Source organism: Ptychodera flava, chromosome 1, assembly GCF_041260155.1.
Source record: "Ptychodera flava strain L36383 chromosome 1, AS_Pfla_20210202, whole genome shotgun sequence".
Taxonomy (NCBI): domain Eukaryota; kingdom Metazoa; phylum Hemichordata; class Enteropneusta; family Ptychoderidae; genus Ptychodera; species Ptychodera flava.
Window position 1 is genome coordinate 28,693,460 of NC_091928.1, and position 12,504 is coordinate 28,705,963.

General features: G+C 38.9%; 1 protein-coding gene across 1 annotated transcript; it reads right to left on the reverse strand.

Moving 5' to 3' along the window:
* Positions 1 to 1,311: 1,311 nt before the first annotated feature.
* LOC139134408 (S-adenosylmethionine-dependent methyltransferase Rv2258c-like) lies at positions 1,312 to 11,261 on the reverse strand. Its single transcript, XM_070701273.1, has 4 exons — positions 11,060 to 11,261; positions 4,492 to 4,703; positions 3,325 to 3,444; positions 1,312 to 2,595 (listed from the first exon to the last, which is right to left on the reverse strand). The coding sequence occupies exons 1-4, from the start codon at positions 11,230 to 11,232 to the stop codon at positions 2,027 to 2,029; spliced, it is 1,074 nt and encodes a 357-aa protein (XP_070557374.1). The 5' UTR covers positions 11,233 to 11,261; the 3' UTR covers positions 1,312 to 2,026.
* Between the last annotated feature and the right edge of the window lie 1,243 nt (positions 11,262 to 12,504).

Consider the following 12,504-nt stretch of genomic DNA (forward strand, 5'->3'; position numbering starts at 1 on the left):
TGTGAAGTTGGCAAAGTGTATTCAGTACGTAGACGATTTAGCAGTGAAGGAAATTCAGTAAAGTTTCGTTGGGATTCAAACTCACAACTTACCCAGTCACCCAGCGAAAACACCAAAAGTCAAACCGCTAGGCTAAATTCTCACCCTAAGAGTGGTTTTAATAGCGGAGCTATAAATCTTACAATTTTTTGACTGCGACCCCTCCGCACGTTGTAGAGTTCATGAAGCACCAACACACGCACGCACGCGCACATTCACACACCCAAACACACGTACTAATCGGAAACTGCTTGTGAGTTGTATAACTGAAGACACACTGAAGACACACTGAAGATCATGGTTTATTGTGTCAGTTTTCTTGATCCAAAATGATTCTCTTAATTACCTGTAAATTTTGTTATTTTTTTGTTTTCTTCCAGGCCCGTGACCCGGAAATTACGTATTGTATTTGGCTCCTCGCTAAAGTGCATTGGTACAGATTCAGTTCGGTTGTGATTTCTGATACTAGTAAGTGATAGATGGCTGTGCACTGTATACGTTTCTACATAGTGCCACCTGTTTTCTCCTAAGTAGACTATTTTCCACACAAGCTGCATGAAATTGCGTACACATGGTCGGTGGAGTAGCAGTTGATGTTGTGGGTTATAGTGTAGCACGAGTTGTCGTGTTTTGAATGTGTTGGTTTCTTCCATATATGGGCAGATGGCACACTTCTTGTTGGCACACTGTGCTGATCATGGATTTGTCCTAGTGGTTTTATTCCTCGCATGGATGTTTGTCAGTCTTGATGCTATGTCCTTCCCTTTTCTCCTGGCTATCATTGGCCGCCGTGGAAAGCTTTTTATATCTTTCTGATCTATGGAGAATGTGTCAATTTTTGGTTAGGATCAGTTCCTTCGAAATATTTGGGATATTGTAAGCTCAGATTGGAACATTGATTTATACTAGTACAAAATAAACGATTGGCAGATAGATAGATAGATAGATAGATAGATAGATAGATAGATAGATAGATAGATAGATAGATAGATAGATAGATAGATAGATATTTTAATTTTTCATGTTCATCGTAATGACTTTATTAAGAGAATAATATTTATAAACATAACTGGGCTACACTTCAATCATTTAGGAAAAAAATTGCACACTTTTTAAATTATCGTCGAACTTATATCTATGTTTGGCAGATATGTTTACACCTTGGAATATTCAAATAACGCTTAGCCTTATTCCAATATCTTAAATGACAACTGTTCTGGACACAAAACTTACCGTGAGAAAATAAAATTTGCATATTTGTGATTTAACTGAACACGAATTGAAGTAATTGCTTAGCATTTTATTCTTCAATTCACAAATTTTATGATTTCAAACTTTCGTTGAAAACATTACTTATTTAAATTGACATTTCGGGAGTTTTGATACCATTACATAGTAGCGCTTTGAACATACTCGATTTGTTCACTGACTGTTTGCACACTTATACCCCCCTGAACATGCAGCTGTCGGATTCTTAGTACCTAGGCCCTATCGCTATATTTCCAGCACCTTCTATGTTTGCAGGATAATATCAAACCGGTAGCCAATCATCTTCCTACCGTGTGAAGGATTAGCATTAGCTAATGGCTTTTTGGGACTGATACTTGTCTAGCCATCTACCCGTTGGGCAATTACCCTCCTACTGGTCCAAACTGGGATGATGTCCGGTTGGTTATTATGCTTGTGACAGGCAGGTACCCTTACCCTACACTCCCTCACAGCCCCTTGCATGCATCAAATTCTTTCATCAATATATTTATTAGCATATCATATCAGTATATTACTGAAATGCCTACTATCATGATCATTGCGATCCTCAGATCATAACAAGTGTAATAATGGCCCGACAGATAAAGAAATTACTAGGTAATCGTATAATACATGGTAGGATGTAACATCAAATTCTTACTTTTTACCGAAATCGAATTTGTAAGTTGACGAGGAAGCACTTTTTATCCTGTTTATCCTAAGTGCACTTCCAAGATTCTTACTTTTTCCTGCAGTAAAAATCTTCAGTGAAAAGATCGATTTTTCCTGCATGGAAACATTCAAAGCCAGCCTCTTCGAGCATTGCCAGTGCTTTTTCCCTTCCCCACATTGCTCCTAACCCAAAACTGTCATCCCCACAAGCAAGTGATGATGGCATACACCGGAAGAGGCTAATTGAATACAAGAAAGGTGCCATTGGATTCTCAATGTTATCCGCATGTTTCGTGTGACCGGCGGTGTCTTTCATTACGAAATAGCCGTTATCTTTCATTAGGCGATTGATGCCTGCTAACATCAAGTCAGGGCGTCCGACATCATGGACTACATCGCTGCAATAGACCAGGTCAAATTTCTTCTTCCAGTCTTCAGTGTTTCCCAATTCGGTGGCGTCAACGAGGTGAAATGTGACGTTGGAGAGTTGCATGGATTTGGCCTTTGATTTTGCTGCCTCGATGGGTTTTTCAGCATTGTCAATGCCATGGAATTCACAGTGTGGGAAATCTCGGGCCATCAGGCAAAGCGCAGCTCCACTGCCACAACCTACGTCACAGACTGTCACTGGAGTTTCTGAAAATAACAAGGCGTCAAGATTTCACGATCACAAAATCTAGTCCAACAAAACACAAGGCTAATAACACTTAGAATTTGTGCCAATTAGTTCGAGAACCTGCCTTTAAGGCATTTGAAGTTATATGGACACACACATTAAGCCAAGTTGTGGTTGCACTTAAGACTACCTGTCGTACATAAGTTAGCAATTATCAATATATGGGCGAGATATGAGTTATCTAGAAGATTGCTACGGCATATCTGAAACGATGAAGCATTTGTCGAGTAACTGGTAAATTGGCTTTATGTTAAGTTTCTGATTCTGCATTACCGAAAACGTGACACGCATCTGCTTTCTTGGCTGGGTACAATTCTGAAAATTTGATGTAATTATAGTAAGGATAAAAATCTTGTATCTGATATCTTTCTACGAATGTGTTGTGAACAATGAAAGAGCTTTTCACTGCAATAAAATATTATAGGAGGTAAGTGGAAATTTTCAGGCATGAAGACAACATCAAGTAATTGTAACAACGCTAATGGTTTTGAAATGAATATAGTGATGAAGAAATAATTTGCGGTAGTTGGCAGAACATCTACTTGTGCCATATCTAAGGCATTACCAATTACTTGTCATACTTGTCATATACAGTTATCATACTTTCGCAGAAAATGATATTGCACGGAGCACCAAGTTGCAATTTTATAAGTTTATAATCTCCGATCAAAATATTATCCAGAACTCACCAAGTAATTTCTTGATTATTTCATTTTCCGTAAGAAACTTTGGCGCCTTATCCTGTAGACTGCATCTTGCTACTTTGTCACCCCAAGAAGGATGGAGGGTATACTTTGAGTACGGAACTCCTGGAGACACAAAAGATATTTATTGCATAACATATAATCAATCATTTTCTCTCTCTCTCTCTCTCTCTCTCTCTCTCTCTCTCTCTCTCTTAATTTTCTCACTATGCCGGATATATTCTCAGCGCCTGGAACGTTGTTTGAAATTCAGAAGAAAAGTGTATCAATATTCCTTCGTCGTAAACTAAAATCATAAACAATCACAGTAAGCAAAGCGCAACAAGAAACTTTAACATTTGCCATTTAACATTCATTCGATCTAGCTTTTATTTCTGTCAAACGAGATTGTTGCCGCGGCTCCAATCGAGGTGTCAAAGAAGTGGCACAAGCTACTGAAAACCACGTTTACCGTACGTAGCCCAGTAAACATTCTCGCTTGAGTACGGCCTACCGCAGAAGTACTAGTTCAACAGCAATACAATACTTTGCCGATACTAAGAATTTAACTAGTCACTTGACAGGATGATAGGTTGATTTTGAGGCAATGTATTCTTAATATATATTGGATTCTTGTTCGGTGATAAATTCGTCTATTTTCACGGATCACTCGGCTGTTTACGGCTTGTGGCGAGCTAGCAGTGGCACAGTGAGTAGTAGCAAACGTAGGGAGCAGACGACAGTGAACGGTCTCGTTTTTCCCAATTGTAAAAAAAATGCAAAATGTCACAATCATCGATATCAATATCTTTGACGTATTTGCTATATTCATTTTTCAGTAAATTCCTCAGTACCGAAATCCTGCGAACAGTACCATTATTTTGTAACGTCACACTATAGGGGTAACTGGGTCTATGTATGTGATTATATATATATATATATATATATATATATATATATATATATATATATATATATATATATATATATATATATATATATATATATATATATATATATATTATATGAATGATGCTATTTTTATCAGTTATTTCCAACCGAAACTTTAGTTTGATGACTTTAAAAAAATTGAGTGAAATTCGGAATCAAATTTGAGTGTTTTTAAATGTAGTAACCTACATATTTTTTGCAAATGCATTTACACAGTAGTACCTGCCGGTCCTTCCTTTTTGAAGCAGTCAACGATCTCCTTGTAAGCTTCAATTGCCGTTGGAATTCCTTCACAGAGCACAGACAGAGTTCCTGTGCCACCTTGAGTGCAGAGTGCATTGTGTCGGTGAGGAGGAAGGTAGTAGGTGTCCTTTTCAGAATCAACTTCCACAATACCACTTGTTACCATGGCACCGAGCCACTCCCTCACATATCTGTGTGACGAATCAGACAACGGTTAACGAGGGGATGCAGATTAATGAAACGTCTGTGGTGGAATACTGATATATAACGTTACTGACATTTCAACGATCATTCAGCGATGATTAGATAACCATACTGCACGTTAGTAGAAAGAAAATGTGGTAGTCGATTTGGTCGACGTTAAAGGGACAGGCCTCAATGCCTGGTTATTTACATTTAATTTTTCTCATGACAGCTTTTTGCCATACGAATTTCTGCGAGAGCTAATGCCAACTTAATGAGTTAGTAAGCGTGTGTGTCAATATGTACGCACTGAATATAATGAATTTTAAATTTGACGCCTGAACCAAGCATGGCCAGTGATTGGACAGAAACGCTGTTCAATTTATCAAGGACACCCCCACTGTAAGTAAAACCTCTTGTTTATCGGGTCCTGGACGCCACTTTTTGTACAACTTCAGACTTGAGTTGAGCACCTAAGATTTCTTAGCTAAGCAGATAGTTTAATCAATTGCGATTGAAATGGATGCCATCGACATTGGAGTGAACAGCAGAGTTGAAGCACTTGACGAAGTAAAGTGGTGGCGAAAAGCGAGAGTTTTAGAAGTCATCGAGGGAGATGAAACCAAGTACTTGGTATCTTTTGATGGATGGAGCCCAAGAATTAACAGAATTGTAACAACAAAGGAAATTAGGGCCTAATGCAAAACAGATGAAGTTTATTTCCTGTTAAATTATTATCCAGGGTTCTCTATACGCATACTAATGACGATTTCACAGCGTCAGTTTATCTATTAGTTTATTTGTTAGTTTACTGAAGCCATAATATGCAAATCTGACCTTTCCGTTGTTAATTTTATGCCAACTTTGACATTTAACTTTGGTGTAGGCCTAGTAGGCCTATGAGAACCACGAAATAAAGTGACGTGTGTTGTAGCAGAATTACAGAACACATCGTGTCAGCTTGTCTACCCATCCGTCACACAAAGACGAATTTCCCTTCGCCACAAATTTTGATACTGGACGATACTAGAATAACTTCCCCTGTGCCTCGGCACGCCAGATCTGAGAAATCTCCGATATTTACCCGATATTTATCGGGAAATTAGGTGAATCAAGCTTCGATAATAGACGAGACTAGATTCTGTCAAATCGCAAGTAAATAGCAGATATAGGCCTATATCGGAGATTTCACCACCTCACAGTTCTGGTCAAACCAGACTTCCAAGGACTGACTCTATAGCTTCGATACTAGACGAGACTAGATTCTGTCAAATCGCAAATAAATATCCGATATATATCGGAGATTTCAACACCTCACAGTTCTGGCCAAACCCGACTTTCAAGGACTGACTCTAGCTTCGATACTAGACGAGACTAGATTCTGTCAAATCGCAAGTAAATAGCCGATATAGGCCTATATCGGAGATTTCAACACCTCACAGTTCTGGTCAAACCCGACTTCCAAGGACTGACTCTATAGCTTCGATAGACGAGACTAGATTCTGTCAAATCGCAAGTAAATATCCGATGATATATATCGCAGATTTCACCACCTCACAGTTCTGGCCAAACCCGACTTCCAAGGACTGACTCTAGCTTCGATACTACACGATACTAGATTCTTTTAAATCGCAAGTAAATATCCGATATATATCAGAGATTTCAGCCCTTTTTAGATCTAGCTAGGCCAATCTAACTTCGATATTGTATTAGTCTAGTGGCCGTAAATATCGGATATCATATAAAATTAAAGTGCAATGTCGCGATGTCCTCCCAAGCACGGTACCTCTATACGTACGTGGCGGAAGGACTGTGGCGCAGTCAGTGACAAAATACTGAGAGAAAAAAGAAAAGAAAACCAATGTTTCATCATGGAGGTACTACCTCCATGGGTTAATGGGCAGGCTGAATGGTATATGATATTCGTAGCAGTGTCCATCGGAAAATTTTCACTAGCGGTTTACAAGTGTCGCATGACCATAAGTTTTCTTTCTCAAAGAAGCAGGTCTTTAGTCAAGATTTGAAAACTTCACTACTTGATACTGAACGAATATGTCTAGAAAATCTATTCCACAAGGAAGCAGAGGCCTTCATACGTGAAGTCGTAGCTCTCTTTGTTTTCCCCCAGGCGAATAGGGGTTGCAACGGAAAAACCCTGAGTCGTGCAACGACAAAAAGAGTCATTGTTTTTTCCTTCGCACGTACGAGAGGAATGGCTGCTGCTACAGCGACATACAAGAAAGAATGATCATTTTAGTCTTGTTCGTTTAGTTTTACATGTAAGAGAAACTTCGTCACTTGAACGGACAGATGAAATCAAAAACAGTAGTATATACGCTGCCCCGCATATAAACAAGACTGGTTTATAATATTGTACTACTGTGACCGTCTTTGGTTTAGGCCTATTGGAGGAAAATCTATTTGCATTCTTTGGCATTCTCTTTTATCGATTAGACTTTTCTGTGCAAGCAGCAAAATACCGTAACATCAAAATAAGCCACAAACTAGGAAAAAATGCTTTTAGTAGGGTTGTGGATAGTTTCCCTCGCCTGAAGAGGCAGAATGAGCCTGATGGGCACTGCTAAAGCTGTGCCACTGTCAATCGCGACGTACTCGAAGTTCGCCGGCAATGTTAGCCGTGAGTTGGGTACAGCCTCCGTGTGTTCCCGGCGTTACACGGGTTAGCCGGCATGTGAGGGGTATGTGAGCATTTTTTTGTGTGTCTGTTAACATAATTAATAAGTCAGCATATCAAAATTAGACTACAATATATCATAATTGGACCACATCAATATCTTACATGGATATATCATACCTACATTAGATAAAAAAGAAAAAACCCGTTTATAACCGCATGCTACGTTAGGGTTGCGAGAGTTGCCGCGGCCGGTGTACGGGCGGAGCAAATCTTTTTGTCCGGGAACGCTTGCGCTTACAAACAGGCGAAGTACGTCAATTTTTGTTTGAGTGTTTATCCCATCGACCGGAATGTTCTGCCCCTGTGTATGCAGGACACTTGTTCATAATAACGGAGAAAACATTAGTTTTATAGTCATTCAAGTAGACTGATCATGAACAGGACCATTGACACATGTTGTACCGATCGACATGATCGCAACCATAACAGTCGTCGCTGACGAGTAATGCCACGATGCTACTGTCAGCTTAGAGCGGATGACAGCGAGCGCGTTCACATATAGCCGTAGCTTTAAGGCCATCGTCTGGGCTAATGTCGGTCAAAATGCTCAAAAAATCAAATTTTATTTTTTTCCTTCATTGTCACCCTCGACATGTATACTTTCAAATAAGCTATATCATTCTTCAAAAAATATTAACTAAAATCGAGAAAAATCGCGTTTTTTTCCCACTGACCCCTGGTCAAATTTTGTTTAGTCTAATTATATATTCAAAACAGGTAAATCGCTATTTTTGGTTGCCTAAAAACTTTGTTGAGTTATGGCATCATGTATGAAGTAGTGACCATTTGCTTGCTTATTGCAAAATAATTAAAAATTAAAAATATGGCGTTGTGGAAATTGTGAGTTTGAGACTAATTGCAGTCTAAAAAAGCCAGATCAATGAGTAATCGGGAAGAAATTTGCAACAAATGATTCTGTTTTATATTTTGTGTGGATATTACTGTAGGCATATGAAGATTTTCATCCAGGTATAGCAATTACACCAGAAAACAAACCATATTAGACGTTATGGTGTCCATATACATAACAAGTAAAGAATCTCACATGAATTTCATTATCATGCTGATTATAAAATCAATGTTTTTTTGATAATTAACAGTTCATTTTTCACTTAGAAAGCAATTACAACCAGGATTTTGTAAATAGAATTCTAACTGACAATTTAAACTTGTCGAATACCCTATTTTGAGGTCGTAAACTTTGCATGAAGTATGAGTATCACCTTTATGTTGTAAACATTGTAACATTCAATCCAATACTCCTAACAATTGTGTTTTGTACTGCATTCGTTTCTTGTGGCAGTAATAACTCTTGAAAGAATGGTTGGAATGCAATGAAAATCAGCCAACATGTGTGAAATTAAATACTTTACAAAATAAACCTAAAAAAACAAGGTCATCCAATCATGTCATAGTAGAAACTTGACGGAAAGTTGTGAAATTTATTAATTTTTCAATCTTACCGAGATGACTATGATTTAATTTATATTGACATCTTATACAGTCCTAGATTTAGGTTCATATTGTAATACATATACATCTGAATGCTACAGAAAAAATTCGGTTGTTGTATGACTTTTCGTTCAATAGATATCTTTGCCACAAATTTCCTCATATTTTTAACCCTGAAATTGTCGCCATGCCAACCGAATATCCGGTTTTCCCCCTGCACTGCATTTTACCATCTACTGCAACAAAAAGATGACAAAATCTGAAAACAAGGTACTACACGGTTAGTGTTTTAAAATAGCCCAGACAATAGCCTTAAGGGACTTTAGAGGGGGTGTTAAATACTCAAAATTATCGTGTGTCTCAACGCATTTATTTTCATTTGCGACCATAAACATGGTGACTTACATATTTTACAACATAACATGCACTTTTGATGGTTTGCTAGTATCCGTTCGACTCAAATGACACAATGGACCATCGTTAGGTGAAACTACCGAAAATCTAGTTGTTGTGGACTTGTCAGGTGGGAGTGCAGAGAAATACTTAGAAGAGCCAAGTGTAGAATTAGGGATAAAGTCGAGATAATTTGTTTGCGTTCCTGCCAGCCTTATCCGAAACAGTCTTTGTAGTTTTATCGCCCTCGTTCACGCTGAATATTCATAGACGTGGGCACTATACGGTTCTCAGGGCCTAGACCGTATAGTGCCCACGTCAAAATTCGTATGGCCAAAAGCTGGAATGCTGTGATTTTATTCCTTTGTTCTCCTTTGAAAGTTGTACAGTTAAGTCAATTTACTCAGTTTTAAACCTGATAAAGAACCTGTCCCTTTAAAGTCATGAAGGGATGGCAGCTGTACGCGTGTATGTGTCACTGCAGTGCCAAGCAACCGCTGGTTAAGACCTTGTGTAGCCAACGGTTAAAGCGGAAGAGAACAGTTAGCTGAAGATACTGTCGCATAACATGTATGCATGCTTTTTCATATTGTACGCTGACGTAATCCTGCGTAGCGATATGTTTAGGCTTATCGAAGAGATATATTTATTTTGTTGACATAATCTAGATATTTCCCTAGGATAACGGTGCCCATATCAAGGCTGGAAATTAACTTTTTTCCCTGCTAGTCCACTTGGGCTACCATTTTGTGAAGTTGGTAGCCCAGTAACAATGACTGGTAGCCCATGCATATTTTAATTTAGGAACTTTTTTCATAACCAAGAGAAGAAAGAGCTATTTTCAAGATTCTACATATGAAGTGAATTTGTTAGTCATTTGATGTGACTACTTGCACACCTTAATTACCAAAGGAAACTGGTATAATTGACGACAGTGACAGTAAAACGTTTGGTGACCAATCATTGTATTGACAACCCGTTTCATTCTCAGAGCTGCATGCCAAATTTGATAGTCGTCATGGCAATGACCACCACCTTCTCAGTAGGCTAAAATAGACCGTTGGCTTTATGTAGTAGGGAGAAGTTTGTGATTGATACATTTTGATGAAAATGCAATGAGAATACATTTTCACTGGCCATCATTTTCTGTGCCTGTCATCCAAGTACATCAGTTGAGATATTGAAACTTTGTTGCAAAGTTCCATCGTAAGGTCGTCTTTATAATTTGCAGAACAAAGTCATGTCTGGCCTTACTGTGTCCAGCATTTAGCTCGTCCAAAAGTGAAAGACCGGACATGGCACGCCAAGTACTGACTGAATTTCATGTCCCAGGCTTTCGTAGTTCATGTGGGCTACCATTTCTTAGACTTTGGTAGCCCAAGGGAAAGCTGGTAGTCTGTGGACTCGGGACTACCGCTCATTTCGAGCCCTGCCTCCCGGCCCTGCCTCTGATGGTCTGTACATGGAGGTAGTAGAGCTACTACCTCCATGGTCTGTCCCAGTGCTTACGTTATGTACTGCCAGAATGAGTTGTACCTTGGTCGGAACGTATGGGGTCAAAGGTAATATCAATTCACAAGAGCATCGCGTGACATGAGGCAACACACGAAAGAGCCAACACGTCGGATTAAGTGTGTCCATGAGTGTGTGAGTGTATGCGTTTGTGTATCTAACCTTGTGAGTATTACGCCTGTGCGATGTGCTAATGTACGACTCGACCTGCCGATACATGGGCACTGAAAATGAGGCTGAAATCCCTGGCCCCGGAATGCTTTGACCGATTATCTACCCAAACAGTATATTTACCGAGTACCTACTAACCTCTCCTTTAGACCTGCTGCATCTGCGATTGCCGTCGACGTTTTAGCTTCACCCAACTTAGCCATGGTGTTGAACAGACCCGTAGCAGATCCTATAGCTATACTGACAGCAGTATATCCTTCTCTGACAGTTCCAAAAACCCGTTGTTCGAAAGATTCTTGTGACTCGCTCATTTTGGCTGCTATGTCCCAGGTTTCACCACGTTTTTCTTTAAGGTCACGAACTTTAGGGAAAAGACGTCACGACACGCCACATGGTCAATTTGCATAAATGATTTACCGTGTCAAAGTACGAGTCAAATCCTGTAAAAGGAATCCTATCATTACGGACTGGTCAGTTTCTTCAGCCTTGGGGGGCCGGTGGATTCATGGGGGGGGGGGTCACCCTGTTTTTGACTTTGGTGATAGGGGGTCACCATGTTTTTGAAATGCCCAATAGGGGGGGTCAGTGTGTTTTTGACACAGGCTCATCATTGCCTAAAATGCTAGTGTCAGCCACAAAATTCATCTTTCAGTTGTATTTTTCGGCGCGCCCTTCGGGCGCGTAACTTTAATAATCAGTCATATTTTTCAGCACGCCCAACTTTAACATATCAAGCATACATACATCAGAGATATCTGTATGTTCAATATTTTTCAGCGTGCTCTTCAAGCTCATTACTTTAATATATCATACATCTCTCAGCATGCCCTTCAGGTGCATGACTTTAATATACAAGGCATATATATCAGAGATATCAGGATGTTTCATAGTTTTTTGGCGCGCCCTTCGGGCGCCAAACTTTCAGAGATATCTTGATGTTTGCTAAGTGAAAGTGTACCATTATGAAATCTGCATTTCATATGAAAAGGATGACAAATGCCTGATACTTTTCTGTTCTCTCTGTGAGAATTCAGTATGAGAAAGCAACATGCACAAATATTTCACAATATATATTTGATAAAGTGACTTATTTTAGAGATAGAAAAATGACAAGATATCTTTCCTTCTCATTGATGCAATTATTTTCCTTTGTTTCATAGGTTTTCTGTAGAAAGATGCTTTTTTATGAACAAAATAACAGTTAAAAAGGCAGTTTTTGTCATTATTAGCAGTGCTTTTATGGTTTAAATGTTACACAAGAAAAGGTCCTCTCAGACACTGTGCACATCAGATTTGGCTAAAAAAGCTCTCTATGGCTCCTCACTAGATTTAATTGGATGGTTGGCAAGTCTTAACACCCATCAAAGTTTTTGATACACTGCTTTTTCCTCTTTGATATTAATGATTGACATCCATTTCTGTACAACAGTTCAGGACATCTGGTTAAGCAGAGAAAGTGTGAAATACATTCACAGCTCATTCAAAATACAGCTCATTCAAAATGTACTGTATTTAAACTTTAAGATTGACACTTTGAAATTCCTATCTTACAACTGACATGTCAACAATTTCACTAAAACATA

Coding starts and splice junctions, on each gene's coding strand:
- LOC139134408 (XM_070701273.1), bottom strand. CDS start 11,232: ATGAGCGAGTCACAAGAATCTTTCGAACAACGGGTTTTTGGAACTGTC. Junction 3,445..4,491: donor CAAAAAGGAAGGACCGGCAG/GTACTACTGTGT, acceptor TTGTGTCTCCAG/GAGTTCCGTACTCAAAGTAT. Junction 2,596..3,324: donor AATAATCAAGAAATTACTTG/GTGAGTTCTGGA, acceptor TGTTATTTTCAG/AAACTCCAGTGACAGTCTGT.